At 43.8% G+C, this 25896-nt stretch overlaps 1 protein-coding gene across 2 annotated transcripts in view; it reads right to left on the bottom strand.

Moving 5' to 3' along the window:
• Window positions 1-25896, bottom strand: part of wasf1 (WASP family member 1) — a 75067-nt gene that overhangs the window by 17437 nt on the left and 31734 nt on the right. For both annotated transcript variants that reach the window (XM_069687247.1, XM_069687256.1), the window contains exons 3-6: window positions 25466-25620; window positions 22788-22922; window positions 10380-10533; window positions 3318-3435 (exon numbers count right to left, since the gene is read on the bottom strand). In XM_069687247.1, the coding sequence (XP_069543348.1) occupies window positions 3318-3435; window positions 10380-10533; window positions 22788-22922; window positions 25466-25598 (540 nt within the window). In that variant the 5' untranslated portion in view covers window positions 25599-25620. The remainder of the gene's footprint in view (window positions 1-3317; window positions 3436-10379; window positions 10534-22787; window positions 22923-25465; window positions 25621-25896) is intronic.

Genomic DNA, 25896 nt, shown 5'->3' with positions numbered 1-25896 from the left:
TCCAACTGACTGAATGATACCCGTCCATCACGCCCTCATCGCTGCCTTGCTTACCGAGTCCTTTAATGTGACGCTTCGACTCCTTGGGCTGAAACACTTCTCTTCCTCTGTGGTGTGAGGAGAAGCTTTGACCTGACCCGTGAACCCAGCGTCTCTGCTCTCCAGCTGAAGTCAATTTCTTTTGCTGCTCACTGGAAGCCATCCAAACCCCCTTTTCCTGCCTCAGTGCTCTCAAGGAATGATGCATTTAGAAAAACCACACAAAGCTCCAAGACGTGATCTATTTATGAAACAAGTCTTTATCTGAATTGTCCTTTAAATATTGATCCAATAGAAATCACATCTACATCATTTCTTCAAGGTTAACCTTTCTGTTGTGTTCTTCTTTCCCTCCTTACTTTTAATTCTTTAGCTTTTTCAATGTGACCTCAGATAAGGGGAGGGGTCGTTAGAAGATTTTTACCTTTAGTGCTACTTAATTTGACCAACATTCAGAGTATATTAAATCACAAGGTTTGATATAAAGCTGGGTGAGTAAATGTACACAGGATTTTGCATTAATCTGTTACATCTTCATAGATATCTGCAAATGTTCTCTTCGGCCCCGTGTCCACATAGCGCCTTTTTTCAATTGTTTCCAATGAGGACATGCGGCCGCCTAGAGAAAAAGCGCTGCACCCAGCGTCTTTTGTCAGGACGCGCCACCTTTTTTGTGCGGTCGCTCCGAGTTGAAAATTTCTGAACTTTTCAGAAAGGCGCTGGTGTCATCAACGCTTTTTTTTTTTAGGCAACCTATGAGATGGGGTGCCACTCGTCGCCCTGGTTACCACCAAACATGGAGGAGCAACTTGTTTTGGCCGTTTCTATCGGAGCTGTACGATATGACAAACAAACAGTATCACAATAGAGACCGAAAAGCCCGTTCGTGGGAGCAGATCAGCCAAACACTAAATGTTGCTGGTAAGTGTTGTGCTTTTATCGGCCTACGCGTTGTTAACTCGCTGTTAGCTGTGTAGTAAGTTAAACTTATTGTTGTCATATACCCCTTTCCCACCAAAATTTAGCGTGTTTTTCAGACCCAGGAAGACCCACTTAAAAATGCTGATTGTCGCATTTTCCATTGCCAGTGAAGTATTCTGCTTTTGGTCTCTTTTCTGCTGCGTCACCGTCTGACGTCACAAACATGCCCGAAACAGGGTTAGTAAACAGTGAAGATGTTATGGCGGTTAGGTCTTTATTGTATCTATTACTCATTCTGTCTGTTTATCAAACGCGGCGCTGACAAATCTGGAACGATGTTCGAGTGCTGCTCGGACGGAGACGGGCGGAATTTTGTAGCTGAGATGATGAGGAGTCGCAGAAGTTACAGACGGAGCATAGCATCATGCCAGAGTGGGCGGAGATTAGAGTGTCGACCCGGGTTTTGTGTTCCCATCAATGCCGATCGGAACCGAGGCGATAATTACCTGGGTCTACTGCAGAGTCATTTGACCCGGGTCTGATTGCTGACTGTATCCTTTCCCTTTGAGGAAAGAAGCTGTGTGTTAGTGGGTTTTTTGACCAGTGGGAAAGCAGCTATAGAAACAAAACCCATGTGCAGCATTTTTACTCTCACCGCACAAGCGCTCCATCCCAGCGCTCTCCAGCACTTTTCTGCCAGAGAAAGGCGCTATGCGGACACGGGGCCTTGAGTATTCTATTATTAATTTCACTCACAGTATCCTCAGCTGTAATCAATTATGTATAAAGTTGGAGGCGTAAGAGTTAAGACTGACGTAAGGGAGGAGAGAAAGAGAGGTAGAGCTGGAGGGCTGTCTGTCACTGTAACTAAATGTGCTGGCAGCCAATCACAGATAGCGTCACACTGACTGACAGGTCCCTGACACTGCTGCTGCTGCTCGCGTGCAGATGCCTACATGTCTTTAAAACTAATGATACTAAGTAATAAGATGCAGTATAAATGAAACACATGATTGTGAACACTGTGACTGAGATGCACCGTAAGATGATGTGGCAGAACCGCTCAATAAGCTAAGTGATAAATCTATGAATGATTTACACGCCGGATTTTATACACACACATGATCCGAGTGTGTGCGTGTAACTCTCGTTTCCCATCCCTCAACCTCTCTCCTGCAGATTCTCCCTATAGACACACACACACACTGTATTTGCCCTCCTTCAGATCATTTATCCACAACGCTGGTTACACAAACCAACAAGTATGTGTGCATAATTCCTCTAATCCGCCCTGCTCCCCCTGTGAACGTCCTGTAGGCCTTTGCATGGGGTCTGTGTAACTACCAGGGAAATGAACAAGGCTTTGCAGGCGGAGGCCACCCGGGGCTTTAATTAGAATGAAATCATAGCAATGAGCGCCTGCGACGAGTGGTCATCAGCATAACCTTAGCGGCAAATAAGGCCTGTTTACTGTCGCAAATCCGCTTTGTGTTTCATTTAAGCACCAAAAAAAGTCTGTTTATTAAGCTATTAGAACAGTATATCATATCATGTATCTTAAATGACTCCTTCCTCTACTATTCGTTGCCTCAACTCGCCGTCTGTCCTCTCTGCATCATTCCCACATTCATTAAAAACCTCATAACCATCAAATTACAGCCTCTCCTTCACTCACATGAACCCTCAGCGGAAAGTCACTCTCCTTACTCCTCAATGACGAGGCTTTAATAAGCTTTGATTGACTGCGAGGAGCCGAACGGAGGAGCTCGCCCTGCTTCCCACGCGTGGAAACGCAAGCTGGTGCTGATTAGAGCTCCTGGAGCTGAGGGTGGGGAAACCCCTCCATCACGAGTGTGGGGCTTTCTACGGTTGTCAAGAGCTCTTATTCAATTTGCATGTGCCTAAACATTAAACCTCTGATCCTGTGTGTGTTGCAGAGTTTCCTCACGGGGTTTTATTTGTGTGTGTTTGATGCATATTGCGGGGGCAAGCGAACAGCAGATGCTCCCATTAATTAGGCGTAATGATGACACAAGTAATAACTAAGGGGGCTGACCGGAGGAAGAGTTGATTAATCTCTGAGTGGTGGCTAATTAATGCATTACACTACATGGTCCGAAGCCAGGCCAGTGAATCTATCAGCGAATCAGCCTGTCAGTGTATTCGAGCAGCACACATCAATATGGATCTGTGGAGAATACAGGAAGCGCTTCACTACACGTCTTCCTACTCACTAACCTCAGGGTCAATCTGCTGCAGCAACGAGAGAGCCGGCGCTGTCCTCGATTGTTGTGTGAAAAGGATGGAAAATGTGCTCTGCACCGCAGGACTCTGTGCTTGTGATTGTTCACACTTACCTTCTGTTTCCGCCTCTCCTTCCTCTTGTCTTCTGTGTCCTGCAGCATCTTCTCCCTCCACAGGTCAAAGAAGTAGGACGGGTTGGTGTAGAACTTCAGACCCTCTTTTCCATCGTCCCTGCAGGCGGACGAGAGAAACCGAGAAATCTTGTTACATTTTGACATGCTGGAGAAAACGTTTTCTCTCTTTTAATAAGCACAAAAGAACACTTGATTCTTAACAACTGTACTGTGCAGTTGTTTGACATGTTATTTATCTAAAATGTATTTATGAAAATCGAGTATGTTTTTCATTTATAAGACTGGAGTTCTTGGGATGTGAAAAAATTGCAACAGGAATTTTGTACTGTGGCCCTGAGAGCTCGACGCACAGCAACTTAAAGCTCCTGTGAGGAACTTTCAGTTTGTGTTGATTTTGGCGCCCCCTGTGGACAAAGCTGTACCTCTTATCTCTTTGCTGATTTTGTCCTGTTCATGCTTAAGTGGTGTTTTTTAACAAACAATCTCATCCTGCTTTCTTTAACAGTCATGTATCACTCACTTTAAATATTTGCCCTGGAAAATCTAAACACAGGCTAAATGCTTCGTCTGACACCATCAATCTTGTCGCTGATAGTCAGGTTTGCTTTTGTAGCTCATAGAGAGTAATCAGAATTTAATTTCAGTCTGTTTCACAACCAGCGAAAAACTCCTTACAGGAGCTTTAAGTCAGATGAACTTATCTCAACTTAAAACTCTCCTGTGTCGACTCATTTCAATTGAGGAAACCGATTACCTTAAACCTTTTAATTTGCTTAACACAAAACAAATACTGTAAAATTTGGTGTATAAGATGCACTTTTAATAAATCATTTTTCATCTATTTACAGAAAAATGTATAGTTTCCATGTCATGTGACCCAGTGGCCTCAAATCAGTGTCAGATGTTAACACTCACTTGGACAAATAAGACACACCTCATTACATTGGATTTAATTGCTGCTAATATAGAATTAATTTCAGTCTGTTTCATAAGCGGTGAAAATCTCCTCACAGGAGCTTTAAAGTTGCCACCCAATTAATCAAGAAAATAATCAGCACATTGAATGAAAATCAGTTGAAAAGGCAGAGATGATACATGATTTTTTATTATTTGTTTTCCTTCACAAAACCTGACTTTTAAAGAGCGATGCAGCATAAAAGCTCTGCTGATTAATTTCTTAATTAATCAGTTCATTGTTTGGAGAAAAATAATGCAGAATGAGTTCAAGGTGAAACCGACCAAAACCACTAAATGTTCACGTAGCAGTAGTTTTTGAGAAACTGGATTTTTACTTGAAAAATGAATAAATTATTTAATCATCTTATTAGCTGACAAATGTTCTGTTCTACATAAATGATGGGCTGATGAGCAGTGTGGGGCGCAAAATCATATTGCTTCATTTAGCATTTTCCTCTTTTTTTTACTGAGTCTGTAAAAACTCAGTTGTCATGTGCTTCAGAGTTTTAAAATGCGTATTGAGGGATTGTCATTTTTTGTGTCCTTATCTTGCCTGTCACAATCTGATCTCCATTAAGAAGTCAAATAGGTTCACCATGGAAATGTTAGCTATCATCCTGTGTTATCACTTATTTCCTGTAAAATACGCTCCGCTCTCTGTCGTCTTTACTGGCATCCCAGAAGCCTTTGTGTCTGGCGGTCACTGGGGGGGAAACGGTGACATGATGACAGAGAGGGACACAGGAAAAGGCTTCTGACAGGCGCAGGTAGTTATCACATCAGAGGTCCCTCGTGACGAGGAAATTATCACCCACACACGCCCACACACGCCGTCCACAAATGTCGTTTCATATCAATATGGAGATGTGACTCGTAAATTGGCCTGCTGATGTTTTTTTCTTCTTTAAAGGCGGTCAATTTGTGTGTTATGTGGAGAGGCTTTCAAAACGCTGCAAACAAACAAACTTCTTGTTTCCTGATGAATGAAGTTGATTTGTAGCAGCAAAAATCATCGTTCCTGAAAACACTATCACACCGGGTCACAGTGCAGAGAAAGCTTCTCAAAAGGTTCTCTGAATGTTTCTTGGACCTCTGGGAGATTTGTTGTCGTGGAAACACTCAATAAAGCGTGAAAAGCTTTTTCTGGCACCCTTGATCCAGAAGCTATGCCCTCATCTGATGTCCCCATGGACAGTGTTCTTAAGTGACTTACAGTAAGAGCATTACCATGGCTCTGGCATGACATCAAGCTCCTGCTTCAATCATCTGTCCAGGATGTTTTACATTCTTAGAAAAAGACAGAAGGTTCAAAGAACTGAGGTAGACTACAACCCTGATGGTGATTTTCATCACCTGTATATAACAGAGCATAAAACTGTGTTAAATGCGCAGCTATTAATGTGAGGAAGATTAAAGTGCGGACAGCATCTATAGGCCTTGTATTGCTTAGATTACAGTCTGGTTAAAAGTGGTGGCTTTTGTGACATGGTACATTTGAGTCGAGGTAAAATCCACTGAACAGACAGCAGTGATACTCTGGAAGATTTTCATTTTAATAAATGTCTGTTAAGTCACTATCTATCGCTGAATGAGGTAACACAATAGCGATCGAGCCTATGGCCCACTGATGAAAGCCTTTTGCATTTGCAGTTTTACGGAGTGGTTGTCTGTAGCGGCGCCCAGTTAGTGACGCGTTTTCCATCAGCCAGCAGTGGTTGGTCTGCCAGAGACGGTAGGCGGAGCTAAGCGGCTGCTTTTCCGGTCTCTGCAAGTGCTGCGAGTAAACAGTAATCTACTATGGCTGAACAAACAAAGAAAAGATCGATGACTACGAATACAACTTAAAAAAAATAAGTGAAAATCCAAAGAAAAAGGACGCTCAGATGAAGGCAAACAGTCAGAGAACAAAAATGAGATCTTAAAGATTACTACTTTAGACACCAACTGTCAAATGCAGATGCTTGGACATCATGTGCATCCAGTTCATACAGCATGTAACAATCAATTCTATTACTATATTAACACAACTGCATGCTCATTGCTGACTTTAGCAAGCACACAGAGCTCTGTGCAACAGTGTTTTTCCATCTCATTTTATAGTTTATTGGTTTAAATTCCTGTTTTGTTGTTAAGTTTAAGAGGTGATTTTCCCTGTTCCATAAGTAAAAAAAATACTTGGGATTCTGTGGTGATGAAATATAAAGGTTGGCAGAGCCCCTTTTATAGAATCAGTTTGATTTAATTCATAATGAAAATGAAGAACTGCATTGTATCGCATCACAGTGCCCATAATGTACATGTACAGGATCATTACACTATCTAGGAGAGTTCAGTGTTTGTATGATTGGAATCAATGCTGATTTTGATTACAGAAAAAACTTGATCATTCTAATAACAAGTCTCAGCGTGCATGCTCGGGCACAAGAGGAGGTATTTCAGGTCTCCTTTGACTCTAAAAACATTGTGTGTGGCTGCCTCCGCCCAGTGTCGGCCACACGTCGGGAGGCAATTATTTGATGATGAAACTGATACTTACAAGAACAGAGAACACGAAGAGGGAAAGCTTCAAAAGGAGAGAGTGTAGCGCTTAATGAATGCAACACAACAAAGGGAGGAAAATAAAACCCAACAACTGCATAAGGCAAGAGAGCGAGAGAGAGAGAGAGAGAGAGCTACTGTAGTGTGTGTGCACGAAGGGTAGAGTTTCAGTGTTTGTGTAAATCATTATGCATGCTACTCACTCTGTGTATATATTTGAGATGTCTGTTTGTGTGTGTTTGTGTGCATGAGAGAGAGAGAGATAGGAGAGAGGGAGAGAGAGAGAGAGAGAGAGAGAGAGCAGCTGTGCTCAGGGAGGATCGGAGCAGTAACAGCCTGGGGAGGAGTCCCAGGGAGCCTCCTGGTGTGATGTGTGAAGAGGAGAAGAGAGCAGAAAATGACAAGAGGAGGGCAAAGGAGGCAAGAGCGAGTGAGAAGAGGAGGGCAACGGGAAAGGGATGATGGGGGGAGTATAGGATGAGGTAAGAAAATGAGAGGAGAGGAAAGAGGAAAGGAAATGAAGGGCAAATGAATGAAGGAGTGAAGAAAATGAAGTGAGGAGTAAAGGAAAAGAGGAGAAGATGGCGTTGAAGTAAATGACAAGAGGAGGGGCAAGGAGTCAGAGGAGAGGGAAAATGAAAAGGAGAGGAGAAAAAGGAGAGGAAAAGAAGAAGTATAGGAGGTGAAAGTAAGGAGGAGAAGAAAAGAAAAGGAGGATAGGAGGGCACAGGAAAAGAAAAATGTCAAAAGAAGGAGACAAAATGAGGAAGAGGAGGGCAAAGAACAGAAGTAAAAAATGAGAGGAAAAAAAAGTCAGGAGAAGAAAGGCAGGAGAGGAAAGCAAAGGAAAAGAGGAGAAGATGGCAAAGGGTCAAGGAAGTAAAGGAAAATGAAAACAGAACAGGAGAGAAAAGAAGTAAATGACAAGAGGAGGGAAAATAAGTCAGAAGAGAGGAGGTAGAGGAGAGAACAAAAGGAGCGGTAAAGGAAAGCAGAGAAGAACGAACTGAGTATCGGAGGGGAAAGTAAAGAAGGGGGAGGAGAGCAAAGAAGAGAATAAAAAAATGCCGAGAAGAGGTCGGGGGGGTGGGGCAAAAGAGAGCAATACAAGAAGGCAAAAGGAAAGAAGAAGAGTATAAGGAGAGGAAAATAAAGTCAGGTGAAGAAAGACCGGAGAGGAGAGCAAAGGAAGAAAAGGAGAAGAAACATAAGAACAGAGGAGACAAAAGCAAAAGAGGAGCTGGGACAAGAGGAAAACTCAAACAGTCTCCTGGGAGATTTCTTGTATTGCAGACATCCAACAGAGTTACTTCTGTGGCCTCTGGTTCCTTAACTTATAATTGGATTCGTTTTCCCCACTGACTATGTTAACACATGTACTGTACATGTCAAAGTTCTGTATAGCATGTGCCATTGTTTCAGTCATGGCTACACCAGCAGAGCAGCTGCCTGCTATAATAGATACCAGATCCACTCTACTGGACCACATGCTCGGAGCGATCCATCAGTTGTTATTCAGGAAGGGGTGAGAGCAACTCCAGCCAGCCCGGGGACTGACCTTTAGGCTCACAGTGAACATGTTTTATTCAGCTAAACCTCCTAGGCTCGACGTGTAGCCCTCCGACGGCACGTTTACAGACATTTCTTACATTTAGAGTCCGATCGGAAAAACACTTCAACCAGTCCGACACCCACACCTGCCTTTTGCTTGGTCCGTGCCGTGTCAAGCCCCAGAGGTTAGAAAACACTGAGGCGACAGATTTAAATACCACAGCCCACACCTGCACCTGTCCGCCTGCAGTGCATGTGTTTGTCCTTACACACACACACACACACACACACACTACAAAGGTTGCTTTGGAGCTGTAACCTTCTCTAACTGGCTCGGTCAGGGAAACAGTATTACAGAAGGAGGTCACTGAAGATGCTGCAGGAGAGAAAAAATCGAGTGAGAGAAGATGTGATAAAAAAGAGAAGGTGTGAGAGAGCAGCAGGGTGAGAAGTGAAAAAGAGAGAGAGAGAGAGAGAGAGAGAGAGAGTGCTGGCCTGCAGAGCTTTTTATGGATTATTCATCTTGACATGACGGGCTCTTCTTCTCGCCCGGCTCCTCCTTACGAGCCAGGAGAGACCCCTGGTGTAAAAGACTCTGCGGTTGGTTAAAGGCCTGCCAGTGATATAAAATATACCAACCGAGGTGCACGAAGTGTTTGAATAATAAGTGCTAAATAAAAACGTATATCCATTTGAGATAGCAGCTATGCAAGCACAGGGTGTCTTGTCTATATTCTCAGCGTGGTGCATCATCAGTCAACATCGCGGTTGTGCTTTATAGGCAGGAAGACGAATCAAATAGCAGCCAAAGTTCAAACCATTTACTCGTACGTTTGTGTTAGCACACTGGGTGCAATCAGCCGCTCTATTCATCGGTTATTTCTCCACATCTGCAGAGTTGAAACGGACAAATGTATTTAAAGGTTGATGAAGTAAGCTTAATGCTGGGATGCAATTTAAAGGAACCGTACGGGTGTAGGAAACGTCAGGTTTTTCTTAAAGAATGGAGCAATAGCAAGATGAGGGCTGTGCCTTTACAGTAGACCAATGTTAGCTGAACCAGGTTCTCTTTGGTTGTTTAGTTGAAAAGAAAAAGCACCAAACTCCATACAGGAGCTTCACCTTGTCTGTTGACAGCGCGTCTGTTAGACCTCTCTCTTTTTATTGTATTTGATAAGACAGTGAAGAGTGACAGGAAATATGGGGAAGAGATTGTGGGGAGTGACATGCACCAAAGGGCCGCGAGGACCAAGCCTCTATGCATGGGGCACCTGCTCTACCAACTGCGCTTAACCAGCGCCCCTGTTAGAGCTCTCTGTAGTAAATGGAGCTAGTTAAGGCAGGCAACTCGAGCTGCACCCATTTCACACCTGACGTGCGTCATTCTCACCTGACAAACACTTCCTCCCAACTCCCAATTTTGGCGGTCTATTTAAGCTGCAAGATTTCCGCCCTCTCCCTCTGCTCTGTCGTTACCACCACTGCCCTGCACTAGTACTGCGCTCATGCTTTCAGCCCCACCACCACCCCAGCATCCACCTGCCGGCCCCGACTGGGGGGGGTTAAAATATTATCTCATCACTCAAAAAATGCAGCTATGTTCTGCTGCTGCAATAAACGTTTCAAACTATTAGAAGCATGAGTTGTCTGACTGAACTAAGGTTCACATGCATGGGTTACCCACAAGAAACTGAGCTCTTGGAGATTATAATGGTCTGACTCCCCTTAAAAAATACATTCTTAGATGATTAAATACATATCTTAAATAAATATTAGTAGACTAATGGATTTATGCAGCGACAACTAGGAAAATCTTTGGTCAGGGGCAGGCTATCATTCCTCCATCAGACTCTATTGTATCAGTCATCTTTCAATAGTAAAGTGTGGTGTTTAAATGCACTTGTGACTTATTTTAGTACACAATTCACTATGATAAAAGCTATCACAACGAGAAAACGCTTCTTGTAAAGTTAGTGAAACAGGCAGGACTCTGACCTGTAGGGTGAGAGGATGTTGAGGGGCGGCGGCTGCTCGCATGTCTGGAAGGTCTCCTGCAGCGGGACGGGCAGCGACGTGCGATCAAACAGCTGCTGGTCCTGAATAGTGGAACTCCTGAAAGCCTTCCTCATGGTGATGTCCTGCAGAGACACTGAGGAGGGGACGGGAGGATGGAGGAGAAAGAACAGAGAGGGTCATTTGATAAATATGCGATACCTACAGCAAACACACGCATGTCGGCTAAGCTAAGCTAGGCTAAGGTCATCCCTCAGACAGAGGCTTCAAACAGAGACAGCTGACATTTTCAGAGGGCAAAATAACAACAGAGGGAAATCAACCCCGCACAGCTGAAGCTTTCAGAAAAACAGCTTGGAGAAATAGCTGAGGGGAAAGAGGGACCACAACCACACTCATGCTAACCCTCAATCTGCTCGGGCCGAGCAGAAGAGTGTTGGACAGGAATCCAGAGCGTTGCAACCAGATCTGAATTATACATGAGGGAGTGACAAATGGATACACTTTACTGCTGTCAGGGGGAGACTGACAAAGTCATGTAGCATACTGAAAAAGTATTGGTACAGTTCTCGACCACACACACACACACACACACACACACACACACACACACACACACACACACAAAACAAAACAAAAGAAATACAGACAGCTAAAGGGTGAGAATAGCTAGAGAAGGAATACAACAACAGGCCACTGCAGGTTTAGAAACGGAGCCAGAGGAGGGGATTAATATAAGTTAATATAAGTTGTAAATTTACAAGAACAAAACTAGATATTCTCTAAGATTATGAAGTAATAAATGTGTGAAAAAAAGTACATTTAAGAGAAACCATACTCTTGTCGAGAATCTGCACTCTGTTGTGTTTGTTCAGCAGTTCTGGGTGGGGGGCAATTTTCTGTAGTAAATTTAAAGCCAAGGACGATGCAGAGTGAGAGATCATAAAACCAACATGGCAACCTGCAAATAACCAGAGAGGAGTGGCAGAGAGGAGAGCGAGGGAGGCGGCACAGACACCTAAAAACAAACAGTGGGACGCTTCATGAGGAAAAACAAACAAAAAGGCAGGAGTGAGGTGTCCCATGAGAGAACGAATAACGTGATTATCTCGTTACAATGGCCCATCAGTGGGTGGGATATGTTAGGAAGCAAGTGAACATTTTGTCCTTGAAGGTGATGAGTTGGAAGCAGGAAAAATGGGCAAACGAACGACGTGAGCGACTTTGACAAGGGCCAAATTGTGACGGCTAGAGGACTGGGTCAGAGCATCTCCTACCAAGAGTGGTCCAAGGAAGGAAAACCAGTGAACTGGCGACAGGCAAACATTGTTGCAGACCACCCCTTCATGGAAACGGTATTCCCTAACGGCAGTGGCCTCTCTCAGTAGGATAATGTGCCACACTGCAACAATGGTTCACAACGAGCTCGAGGCGTTGACTTAGCCTCTAAATTCCCCAGATCTGACCCCTCGATCCCACAGGATCCGTCTCCGGCGCGTTCCGTGTTCAGCGGTCTTCGGTCCGTCAACGACGCAAGCCCTCGCCCACAGGAAGCGTGTCTGGTCCGCAGCGGAGCGGAGCGCTGGCCCAAGCAGCTGGATTCGCGAGATCACAAGATCGCGGGAGAGCTACATTATCGCACGAGAATTGAGAAATCACGCGATAACATCAATGTTAGCAGAGCATCACACAAACTACAGTTCAGTTTGCACATCCGAGGTTGATTATCTGCTCATTTGGAAATCATTCCGTGATTTTTGTGCTTCTACCATTGAGGAGTGCTCTACTTAATTAATAGTGTTCTTTTTTCGAGATTTCATTGTGTTGATCTTAAAATATATGGGAAAAAACGTGAGTCTGTACCGGTCTGAACATGGTGTTTTATTTTGAAATGAACGGATGCTGTATGCTGCTTTCGTGTGTGACTTCCTGTTTGGAACGATCTGTTCTGTTGAGCTTGACGCGTGTTTGAATCGGCCTCCGTCAAAAATAGACCCGGGACGCTGTGGAATCACGAGCATTGACTTGAATGGATGCGATCGACTCCGGAGGTCGCGGCGCAAACGGAACACGCCGTAGACGGATCCTGTGGAATCGAAGGGTCAATCCAATGGAGCGTCCTAGGGATGAGTTGGACAAACAAGTCCGATCCATGGAGGCCCCACCTTGCAACTTACAGGACTTAAAGGATCTGCTGCTAACCTCTTGGTGCCAGATCTCAATGTCTCACACCTCTGATATTGGTTGTGCTACCATCTATCTAAATTAACCTTTAATCTGTTGAGTTTGGCTGTCCTGCAGGTTTTCTTGAAACTTTGTGACTACTCTGTGTTTCTGAACCAATCTGACTAACTTTAGTGATGCTGTCAGATCTCTGCCATGAACTTGGTAAGTACAATCTTTTTATTAGTGACAGGAATGCTTCACAAAACTATGAAAAGGCTGCAATAAACCAGCATCATGTTTTAAGAGTTTAACTCCCGCTCGGTGAGATCTGAGAGGTGAGCGAGCCTTTTAGAACGGGGTTAGCGACGAAGATGTAGGAGAGGAGATATGAACATTAAAGTGATGCTTTTTTTTTTTTTGATGCTTTGAAAATAGCTGTGGGCTATTTCACTTTTTTATTGCCGCCTCCAGAAAGGTCATGCTGAAGGTCAGGGATGTGCACCTGCAACTCTCTCCTTTAAAATGCTTACACATGTAAAGAAGAAGTGGACGTCATTAGACATTAAACACCCCGCAGAGGCCAGAAGACGGCATTGGCCAACCTGTGAGTCACAATGTGGCGTTATAAGCACTGTGTCCTGCTGCCCCGGTGCATTTTGGGAAAGCAGAGGGGCTGTCAGATGGAGTGACAAGTACGTGCAAGAAGCGACAAACAAGAGAGGCAGTGCATAAGTGTGTGTCAGGATGCATCAGATGCGGAGTGAGGTGGCTGTAAACCTCTGCCAAGCAACAGTGAGCACCGAGAGAGGCACACTGCGCTAATCAATGTGGACACGCAGACACAAACACACGCACACACACAGGCAGATGGATATCTTAACATGATGTTCTACACCCTAATTAGAAAATGTCACTTATTCAGCTGAACTACCAATTACAGCCATTTAGTCAAGACATTTGGCTAATGAGAGGAATGTGAGCGTACGCATTTGTGAATGAGTGAGTGAGTTTGTGAGAGGCTGTAAGTGTGTGTGTGTCTGTGTGTCAGCAGCCTCTGATCTCAGCCTGTGAAGCTCCTTATCAGTCAGCGAGTGGTGGATAGTTTATCTCTCTCTCTCTCTTCGACAGATAGCATCTCGCTAAAAAAAACACTCAGCCAAAGAGAGGTGAGGAAGCTGTTGTCTCACACACGCGCGCGCACACACCTCGCAGAGATGCAGTACACACCGCGCGATAAGAACACTCACAGGCCACGCTGCCTTTTAGCATGCAGACACGGCTCTCTCCTTTGTTGTACTTCAATGCAAATGCTGCCCTATATTTCCCCTCCTGCACGCCTCCTCCTGCTCCCTGTGTCTACTCTTCGCGCTCCCTCTCCACCTTTTTCCCTCTCTTTCTTGTCAGCTTGTTTATTGTTTGTCCTCGTCCTCTCCTTCCACAGTCTGAATGTTCTCCCTCTTGCATTGACAAACTTTGTAAATCACCAGTGTTGTGTGCAGAGAGAGTAAACACTGTAATCCTGTGTTGTGGGTACATGCTGTCTTTCTGCTAATCTAAAGGGACAGTGTATTCGTATTTGCAACAGTGCTACACAGTGTGGAGTGAACAGATGGATTGTGTGCATCACTTTTCTCTGACTCATTATTGCTTTCATCACAGTGGTCTCACATCTGCATACTGGTCATTACCCACAATGCTTCTGGATGAACTATCAGAACCACTAATTATAGTTTTCCTCGTCCACATAATTGCTGGAGACTTTACGAGGTAAATTCTGTCACACACAAATGTTCCTTTAGCTGCCAAATGGTTTGGCAAAGCTGACAGACGTATTCAATCATGTAAGAGGAGGAGTTGGACACATGAATAAAATTCTTCTCATATAATATTATCAATAAATAATGTGTACATGCACATGAGCTAAGACAGGAAGTCAATTAAGACATGATTTATGTACAAATGATCTGCCAGTAATACCTGCTTTTTTTCTAATACAACAAATCAAAATTCTTTAACATGTTTATACAAAAATGGCAAAAAATTCAACATCCAAATCAAATATACCATAAAACTGTTTGCAAGGTTGCCCAATCACCCAGCGATCTTGAAGGGGAAACTTTATCCATTATTAAAGGAGCAATTGTCCCCTGGAAAAAGTCAGTCAAAGCTGGTGTGCTCAGTAATCGATGGAAGCCATAATATTTGGAATTGGCGCCATAGCTGTGGAGAAAGTTGTACAAACAGCTCGTGGTTTCGCCCTTTCTACATTCCTACAACACCCAGCGTGCATTGCGCCCCTCCCTCTGAAGGGAACGGTCCAGCGAGAGACGCTGGAGTTTCGCTGCAGGCAATGGAGAGGTACAGAATGCGAAATACGACGAGAATATACCGGTGGATCGTCTAAAAAATCTTCAGGTCTGCAGTCTACATTTCAGACCTGACGATTTTGAACGAGACATGACATCGGAGGCGGGCGTCCTAGATTGAGGAAGTGTAGTTTAGCGAGCTCCCTGGCCTCCACCAGATGATGCATTTTACGTAGTCTGGTGGAGGTTTTCCAGCGCCCATTGGAGAAGCGGATAGCGTCCTCAAAAGGCACGGAGCCAAACTGCATTTTTTTCCTACCATAATGTCATTAACTCCCCATAATAGCATGATAGGACTGAGGTTGAAAATCGGCGAACTGGCCCTTAACACGTTTATACAAAAAATGAAATCAAATAAACCATTAAGTTTTTTGCAACTTTGCTCAATCACCCAGCGATCTTGAAGGGATAACTTTATCCATTATTAAACAGACACCAAAACTTAGTGGCTGGTCAATGAACTTCACCTTCTTCATGCAGCAACACTGTGCGTTCCTTTCTGACTAGGGATAAACAATTAATCGAAATCATGATATGACCTACTGCAATTTTCTAATCGCAGGAGGCACAACATTTGCTAAAAGTGAAATGTGTGTCAAAATACCATTTTAATTTAAGTATTTTGCTGCAGAGATGCTCTTGCCTACACATCATACACAGACGTAAGTATCAAATATCTTTGTTGGTACAGATCCTGCAAAAATCACACCATAATCCTTTTAAAGACCCCCTCCGGTGAAAGTCAAGTCTCTATGTGGTGTTCTTCATGTGCTACAAGACATATCAGGGACAACATCAGCAGTCATCTCCATGGCTGGGAGTTTTTTCAGTTTTTTTTCAGTTTTCAGATCGGCAGGTTTGAGATGTCACAAACCTAAGGAGCCAATCCCGTTAAAGGATGGGGTGACACTATGCATATCATTATGTGCAACCTATGGCAACCACTTTGGCGATGCGCGAGCCAGCTGTTTAATAGAATACTGAAAACTGCAATATAACTCTAAATAATTACAATTAGATATTTTTTCACGGTTGCTAAACATGTAAAACACAGTCTGTTAAAATGACATCTTCACTGATGCACATGTTAATAATAAGCCAGTTTATTACTGCTGTTGTTTAACACATCTGGTAAAGTGTTTATTACTGTAACAGGCTGTATATGAGCCAAGTGTCAGTCAGGTACGTTGTTCATTTGACACTTAAGCGTGTCAGTAGCTGAGGACCAGGTTATTATTGGGTTGTTTGCACACACACTTACAGGTAGGAACTAATTGCAGTGGGGTGTGCATCGTTTGTGGCGCAATGTCCTTATCACTCTGTGGGTGTTTTTAACTGAACATTCAACATGAAGCTGCTGGTTAAAGATTTATTAGCAAAAACGCAGAGAGAATCTTGTTTTCCAAAGCAGGCTCATGTACGGACTGTGTGTGTCAGGGATGCATATTTTGGCACTAACAGAGGGAAGTGCTGTCACAAGCCATTTCCCAGATCAGCAACACTGACCACTTTACAATCGTACTTCCACTTTACTGACTACGTACTGTATTATCTGTTTTTTTGCCCACCGTTGCACTGAAGGAACACAATTTTGTTCCCTTGTAAACTGACTTTTGTGTTTACGAGAATGACAATGATTCCACATTGGCTCTGACCTTGACCGAGGATGTAACTGCAGGGGCACGTGAAAAAAAGAAGGCACAGGAAATCACTGCATCGCATCTGAAACGCACTTTTCTTCCTGTCATGGTTTCAGAGGAAAGGAGATGTTCTGGCCCTCTTTTAGTTTAATAACACAGAGTATGTACAGACACTGCCCGATTAAGTGCTTCAGCAGTCGTTCCAGTAAATCTTATTTGAACGACCCACAACAAAGAGAAGAAGAAAGACAAGAGACATGCAGGGGAGATGAGGAGAGGTAATGAGTGCCGGAGAAAATAGGAGTCAAGGAGGGTTAACAAGCAGCCGAAGGAAAACGCAAATAGAAAAGTAAATATACAACTTATAAAATATAGACAGAGTGAAAACAGAGAGACAAACAGGAAAAGTAGGAAGCGGTGAGAGAGCAAGGAGTACATAAAGAAACAGTTAGAGCCCAGAGGGACTCGGGTGGCTTTGTGGCCTTCCATAATGGCCTGCAGCCAGTGCAGTGATATAACGGTGCCATTAAATAGGGGATACAGGCCATTAGTTTGGCTGGCTCCGAGTGATAGGGGGGGGAAGAGAGCCGGCCTGACAGCACACAAATAGCATCCACGCAAGATGGAGGGAGGGCGGAGATCAATCAGAGAGATGGGAGTGGGCAGAGGAGGACAACAAAGACGGGGAAGGAGGAGGAGGAGGAGGGGGGTTTAGTGGTCAGCAGGGGAGAGGAAGAGCAGCAGGGGAGGTGGAGGCCTAAAGGGCAAAAGAGCGGCGATAGGAAGGGTGTGGGCGCGGTGTGTTCATGTGAGATCATCACATTGAACATGTATAAATTCATGTGATGGAGCTCCTCTGACCTCAGCCCCCTGCAGCACCACTGACACTGCATACATCACTCCGGCCATCTCTCCATCTCCTCTGACCTTCAGCTGCACATCTGTCATGTCGCGCACCGTCTTACACCCTGTGTCCTCATGCTGAGGACTGATGAGACATAACTCACTGTAGTGTCTCTCTCTACACCATGTTTAAACCCCGTAATACTACATACTACTGGGCTTTTCTGATGGTAAGAAAGGCACAGTGCGATTTTGATACCCAGTACTAAAGACACAGTTAGCATTCATTAACTTGCAGCATCTCTAGTGTGTCATGGAAAGTTTAAATTTTGTGACGTAATCCTGCTAGAGGTTAGTATAACAATGTGATGTGTAACAACATGATGTAGGACACAAAGGTCGGAGCAGTGTGTTTGTCTGAAATGAAAGGAGTGAATTTAAACGCCTTGGATGACTCATTAGTCTGGGTTTAGGTCAATTACTAAGGCTACCATTATGCTGCAGTGACTCATAGGTTCAAACAATATGTATACTTTTGTCTGGATCAATGGCTGTGCATTACATCACTCATGGTCCCCTTTGTGCTGGGATTGACCTGCTCTGAAGTAAGAGCTAAAAGGAGTTTTTTGTTGTTCCTTGAACTAAGAAAAACTTCCTCTGATCTGAAAATGCTGACGTTTAGGTTAAAGGCATAATAATAAATATTCAATTGGAAAAATGTGTTCTTAAATAGAGATTATCATATATTCAAATACTGACTGTATAATTAAAGAGAGGGTGTCATGCTGTGTCACATTCTAATCCCCAGGCTTCTCAGCTCAGTCTGCAGGCTGCTGTGAACGCCAGGTTTCACGCAGTTTCTTCTACACGCTGCACTTTGTGACGTCACAAAGTGCAGCCTCAGCGGGCTTCGGAGAGCTGGCCAATCAGAAGAAAGCGGGCTTGTGGGAGAAGCAGAGCTGACTGAGTCGTTTCAGGCAGAGGCTGTATGAGGGCCTGCACAGAGCACCAGTGTGAGAAAAATTCATTTTTTTAGCTGTAAATTATGCTAAGCTACTCCACAGGTATCACAGAGTGAAGCTTGAAATTAGCATAACACCCCCCCTTTAATTATAGTGTTGGAAACCTCAGGATTGGTTTTGAGGTTTGGCACAAAGTGGACAGTGTGTAACTCAGCACTGTTTTTAAATGACACACTAGCAATTCAAGGAACGACTGTCTGACCTCATAATCTCAGTTGCATTATGCTGCACTGAACTGTAATATTAATCCCCTGCTAACGTTGCTATATACTGCAATGTACATTAAGCTTGGCTCATCTCTGCAGCTGCCTAAATTACTGTTAATAAAGAATAAATGTCAATGTAAAACACTTAATAGATATTACAGCTTACAGCCCTTTGTTTCATCAAAGTACTAAAAAGTTTTCATATCATAAATTAAGCTTTTTTATCTTCTCACAGTACTTCACTGTTAAACTGTCATAGTTTCGTTTGTGTTATAAAATCACTAAATCATTAAAGACTACAGCTACGGCTGCTCATTAGTGATTACTTGCAATTTTACAACACTTAAATCCGACCAAGTAATCTGATTGGACAAGGAGCATTCCACCGGGACTTTTCACTCTGTGTATCACTCCGCCTCAGCCAGGTGTTCTGAATACTGTTAATTAACATCACAGCAGGCCGTGTATGTCTACATTAACGAAGCTGGGACGTCTGAATCACACAGCAGACTCTTATTTCGCTGGTTAATTATAAATTAAAACATAAAAATAAATGTATATGATAAAAACACAGCTGATCTGTGGTAACCTGTAGACACAGAGTGCAGGAGAATGCTTGGGTTGCTTGGCAACAAAAGTCCAGGAACTAGTTGAGTTGGTGGAGCAAAAAGTAATCTGTTGTTGATTGTTACTGTTTACTATTTGCCGCTTGTGTAACTGTTGTAAAAAAGCAATATCACACTTGAGGTCATGATGGTATACTGAATATCAGCACGGCTGTGATTCGGTTGCAGATATATCACTCCCTCTCATGTGATATTGCTTATTTCTTCTTCTACTGATTAACTGTAATTTGTTCCACATTATACAAAGCATTAAAGAGCATGTTGATTATTCAATATGGTGAATGACATTGTAATAAAATTCATCATTCCGGTCATGTCTGCGACTGTAGGATTTAACTTTTATCTCAGCCTCTGGTCCATTTAATGACAATGGAACACATTTTAACAACCTAAATTCAAACTGATGTTTTCAAACTTTCAGCATCTGACTATGAAAAAGTTCTTATTAAATACAAACTGTAACTTGTGTGAATCAGAGACCATTTCTGCAGCTATTAGCGTCCAACTTATTATAATAAAATTCTAATTTGAAGCAAGTTAAATAGAGTGTAATCGACCAGTCACCAAATTTTCCCAAGTCATTAAGAGTTTTAAAGAACTTCAAAGACATTAGTGAACAGTGCCTGTGAATAACGTATTGTCTGCTGTCTGCTCCACTCTCCTCCATCCTCTCCGACCCCCATCCTCCTATCTCTATCCCTCCACTGTCCTGATTTATGGCCTCGTCCCTGCCTGCACTCATTCCTCTCTCCTTCACTCCTCCTCTAAAGCGACCACAGACCCACACAGACAATTACAAGGCGAGTCATATGCCTGTGCTAAAAGCATACACTTTAAACAGCGTACAGCTGAGTGTGTGTATGACAGTGCGAGGTTAAAAAAAAAGGGGGGTTGGCATTTACGGGAAACAAACCTCTCCGACAACTGTCCACTTCTCTCCTTAAAGTTTTGGCAACAGGCACGACTACACCTCCTCGCTTTTGTTTGATTTTACATATTTTCAATGAATAATGGAAAAGGAAGTGGAGTGCCAGGTTTTCCACTTAAAAGACAACTTCATTTATAAATGCGTGTGGAGGAGCTGAACTGAGTGGGAAATCTGCGTAACCTGCAGAGGAGGCCGTCTCCACCTGGCCCAGAAAACTCTGCGGTACAATCCTTTTACACTCCGCTGCTTTTTGCTGCAGTGCCCTGTTTTATGCACCCATCCCTCTATCCTTCCATCTTTCTTACTCTCCTCCTCCCCTACGACTCCCCTCCACCACCACCAACACGCACTTAAACTGCAACTGAGCTGATCCTTATCCACGGTCTCCCAAGCCAGTACCTCGGGCTAAGGAGGGGGACAGTCGGGCGCATTTATGAAGGGAGATAAAACCCGAAGACCACATGAAGGGATGCAGCAGACGCACGCACAAGTATACACACACGATCCCTGCAAATCTGTGTCCAAACACAGAAACGTCACATGAATATGAAGTGGCCTCGTGCTGAAATAGCACAAAGATCTGTTTGTTATCATCTGGTATTTCCTGAAGTAAATCTGTAGATTATTCAGATACATATTAAAGTGATGCTGAGCTGAGATAGTGAGTGAGAGGTGAGTGAGAGGAGGAGTGTGTCAGTGTGTGTGTGTCTGCCCTTCAACCTCTGAAGGAGAATATGGACTCACTCTCTGAGACGGCCCGCACAACAGACTCCACAATTAGATCTAACACACTATAATTCAATTAGCACGGCTGGAGTGTGTGGACAGGCTGAGGAGGAGGAGGAGGAGGAGGAGAAGAAGATGAAGAAGATGAAGAAGAGGATGAAGAAGAAGAAGTAGGAGGAGGAGAGAACAAATAAGAAGGAGAGCTGAAGGAGGAGGAGAAAAAGAAGGAGGGTGAGGAGGTTGAAGAGGAGAAGAAAAAGAAGAAGGAAGAGGAGAAAAAGGAGGAGAAGGTGGAGAAGAAGAAGGTAGAGGAGGAGGAGGAGGAGAAGATGAGGAAGATAAAGAAGAGGAGGAAGAAGAAGAAGAAGGAGGAGGAGGAAAAGGAGGAGAAAGTGGAGAAGAAGAAGGAAGAGGAGGAGGAGAAGATGAGGAAGATAAAGAAGAGGAGGAAGAAGGAGGAGGAGAGAACAAATAAGAAGGAGAGCTGAAGGAGGAGGAGAAAAAGAAGAAGGGTGAGGAGCTGGGAGAGGAGGGAAAGGAGGAGAAGGTGGAGAAGAAGGCAGAGGATAAGGAAGAGAAGAAGAAGGAGAAAAAGAAGAAGGCGGAAGAGAAGGAGAAGGAGAAAAAGGAGGAGAAGGTAGAGAAGAAGGTGGAGAAGAAGAAGGAAGAGGAGGAGAAGAAGGTGGATAAGAAGGAGGAGGAGGAGAAGGGGGAGAAGAAGAAGAAAGAGGTGGAGGAGAAAAGGTTGAGAAGAAGAAGGAGGAGAGGAAGAAAGAAGAGGAAGTAACAGGAGGAGGAGAAGAGGGAGAAGAAGTTGGAGAAGAAGGAGGAGGGGGAGAAGAAGAAGAAAGAGGAGGAGAAGAAGGGGGAGAAGAAGAAGAAAAAAGGAGGAGAAGAAGGTGGAAAAGAACAAGCAGGAGGAGGAGGTGGAAAAGAAGAAGAAGGAGGAGGAGGAGGTGGAGGTGGAAAAGAAGAAGAAAAAGGAGGAGGAGGTGGAGGAGGAAAAGTAGAAGGAGGAGGAGGAGGTGGAGGAGGAAAAGAAGAAGGAGGAGGTGGAGGTGGAACAGAAGAATCCGAAGAAGAAGGAGGAGGAGGAGGCGAAAGTGTAAAAGAAGGAAGAGGCAACAGCAACAAAAAGATAACATGTAAAGGGATTGCAGTAATTGAAAGGAGTTCAGCCTCTAAATGAGGAAGAGACAAATGGAGGACAGAGCGGCAGAAAGGGAGACCAGGATGAGCGCTCAGTGAGTAATGTGGACCTGGAGGGCTCTGTTCCTCAACAGAACACAAACACATGATTCTGCTCCAACTAAAAACTATTCATGGCCATGTGAAGAGGAAGTAAGGCCTGTGCCTGCATTCACATAAAAAGCCATAAGCAGCGAGTACGACCCAGCGAGCATTCCACCTCTCCGTGTCAGTGACAAGGAAGCAGTTAGAGTAGCATTGTGCAAAGCCGTAAACACACTGCTGGCTCATGGGAAATCGATGCGGTGCCTTGGAGCATGGTATTACGCTGCTGTGATTCCCTCTCTTTTTACTTTGCACCCACTGCACTCTCCTCCAGCTACATTATCCCGCCACCCCCTCCCTCCCTTCACTCAGGATAACCTGGCTTACCTGACAGCACTGCAGATTATCGACACAGCCTGACCACAGTGGAGGAGGACTTGAGCGGCTAAACGAGCATTCAGCTAAAGTGAAGCTCTGGGTGAGTGTTTGTAACAGAGGCAGAGGTTTGAGCTACTGGGAGGAGAAAAATGACACCGTTTGATTGCAGACTGCTCCTTTAATAACAGCCATTAACACTGGAGGAGGGAGACGGGAGAGCTCCACACTGACACAAACACACACACACAGTACTCACATTCCTCTTCTTTGGGGTCCAGCTGTGTGACACTGATGGAGAGGCGGTCCACACGCTCCTGCAGGGAGTTGACCCGGAAGGAGAAGGTGTGGGCCTCGTTGAAGAGCTCTCCAAACAGGTCCTCTGCATATTTACCTGCACATACACACACACACATTATGTCTGTTAGAAAGTGTGAAAGCCTTTTATATTTATTTCAAAGTCATTAAAGAGTCTTTATGCAGCGATAATGATGCTATTTCTTTAAAGTATAATTTCACCTTTGCACAGGTGTCGGTTGTGTTTGAAATCAAACTGGCTCTGGGGATCTTTCCTCTACAACACCCAAGTTTTATTTTATGCAAACGTAAGCTCTAATACTTTATAAGTGTCAGACACAATTACAGCAGACTAGCTGCGCCGCTCTTCCTCCCCCGTGTCAAACATCGTAGTTTTTAAAGATGTGCAATTACTGATATTAAGAGGCGAGGAAACGCTGCGTCAGTGCAGCGGTGGCTGGAAATCCCAAGAGAACCCGGGCTGACTGCTCCGACGGAGACGTGAGAGCCACAGATGTTTCACTACAGAGAGCTGTCAGATGGCTCAGATAGAGAAAGAGATGAGGTTTAAACTGAGGAGGAGAAATGTGACTTTTCCTTTATTTTTCAGGAACAGTTTTAGATTTTACACGTGTTCTGACATCCTTCAGTGTGCTGCACAACCTCTGTCAGCAACATGTAAGCAGTCTAAACCAGTCTCTCCATGAAGTGAATTATATATTGTGTCCCTTCCATAAATCAGAGTAAATTCATGTCCTTAACGTGCATACGCTTCCCTGCAGAAAGTTTACATTGGAACTTAACCAAACAACACGTTTTTTAATGGGAGAATGGATCTTACTGTACCAAAGAACCAATCACTCTTATGTGCAGTATCTTTATTCATTTGATACTTTTAAATCAAATATCTTCAGCTGGGTTCATCAGATCTACAGAAAGGTGACAAGTTAGAGAAAAATATAAACACACAGTTTCTAGGTGAGGTGTTTGACCTCCACGTGCTGCCAGCACAGCTTCAGTGCACCTCAGCATCGACTCTACCTCTCCCTGGAATCTCCCGGAGGGTTGAACTTGTGTCTTACAGAAGATATGCTGTCATTCTGTCTGACACGTTGATCCAAAATCCCCCACAGGTGTCCGACTGGGTTAAGATCTGGTGACTCTTCTGATGGAAACACTTTTTCAACATCTCTTGAATAGCGCCTACGGGTTTAGCGCCACTGAAATCTCAATGTGCAATCATCTTTGTAATAATGGGTTTATGCGCTGCAACAATACTATGTAATTGTTCCCACTCTGTTGTGGCTGATCACGTCCTGCATTCACATTCTTAGTCACCTGGGAGGGTTGCTTGTCTGCTTACATATCACACTAATGCAGTTTTGACTTTCTTTTTAGTTTTATTAGTTTTTAATGCTGGTTTGGTTTAATCTTCATTTTTTGAAAATGTTAAGTTTTAGTGTGACTTTTTGTAACATGGGGTACTTGTGTAATAAAAGCTCAACGCGGGGAGCTGGTTTAGCTCAGCAGTTAAATCGTGCGCCCCATATTCAGAGGCTACAATCCTCAATGCAGCGGCCCCCGGGCTCAGCTCCCACCCTCTGCCCCTGTTCCCGACACTGTGCACTGTCCTCTCCCTATTAATAAATACATAAAAGGCTGCAAACTTAATTAAAAAAGTTAATAAATAAATAAAAAACAAAGTTTTAAAAAATCTACACATCATACCATTTAAAAAAATAAGTATCAAATACAAAAGATGAACAAACACAACCATCTAGTTTTGGTTACTTCGTTAGTTTTCATTAACGTTAAAAACCTTGATGAGCATCTCTACCATCAAGCGTGCACTTTAATTCATTTGTGCAATCCACAATGAACTCTCCTTCAAAGTCCTCTTACAATCGTGGTATAAAATCAGAATCAACTGGGCTTGTTAAGCATGTTAAACATGCCACAGAGCATGCATGAGTGCTAATCCCTTAATTGTAACATGCAGCGCACTTGTGTGAGAGCGTCTGCATTCATCATCTTCATTCATTCAGGTTTTCCTTGTAATTTGTGACCCGTCTGTATGTCTATTAAACCACATTAAGAGTCTTGTGTTTATCTCTATGCAGGCATATTATGAAACAAATTAACGTAGTTCTAGGGTTAATATGAGTCATCAGCTGAGGAGCCCCTGAGTCAAGTCGCATTTTGTCAGTTGAATCACTGCACTTTTTTTTTTTAGCTGTCTCATTGTACACAGAGCGATGTAGAAGCAACAGCATGGCAAGCTGCAATTTTCACAAACACCCGAGTCTCGTCTCTGACGCCTGAACACAAAACTAACCGTGATGGAAGTGAAGTGCTGTATGGAAAAGTGAGGCAGGTGCACTATGGGTATTATGACTGAACCATGACTGGAAATATGGAGATCTGAGGCATGTAATCGTTGTTCTTACAGGAAACATGTGATCTAAATGTAAGCAGTTAAAGGAGTGTAGTTATATCATATTTTAGGCAAGATGCACTGAAGGAAAAAGAGTGTATAAAAATAAAAAACATCTTTAAGTTAATAATAAAATCATGGAACAATGACGGTGCACACATGACAAATTAAAATGCTCTATTTGTGTGTGTTTGTGTTCTCCTCACTGAGGCTGCTGAGCTGGCGGATGACGTTGGCCAACGAGATGTTAGTCACACACTCCAGCTCATTCTTGATGTTCCTTGGCAGCACCGTGTGGCACAGGTGCCTGGGCTCGATGGTGCGCTTCACCAGCGGCATCCTTCTGCTGCGACACCACTACCTACAGGACAGAGGTAGGAGGACGGGGGGAAAAAAACAAAACTTTATTAACACAGGAGTTATCATAACACAGCAAAGGGAGAGAAAAACATTAGCATAGGAGAGACATGATGACATAACACGATGTGAATGCAGCGGCAGAAAGGGCACGCGGAGAGGGAATACAATGTGAGAGGTGCGTTTACGCAGGATCCTGGAGAAATACGGAATAGCGGGGAAGTCATGTTTTGACATTGCTAACAGCCATGTTGCCTCATGTGTTTCACTGACTTAGCGC

This window comes from Semicossyphus pulcher, unplaced genomic scaffold (genome assembly GCF_022749685.1).
Source record: "Semicossyphus pulcher isolate SPU_LCO1_2020_fin unplaced genomic scaffold, fSemPul1.0.p SCAF_11, whole genome shotgun sequence".
Lineage (NCBI taxonomy): Eukaryota > Metazoa > Chordata > Actinopteri > Labriformes > Labridae > Semicossyphus > Semicossyphus pulcher.
This window is presented reverse-complemented; position numbering and strand designations above follow the sequence as displayed.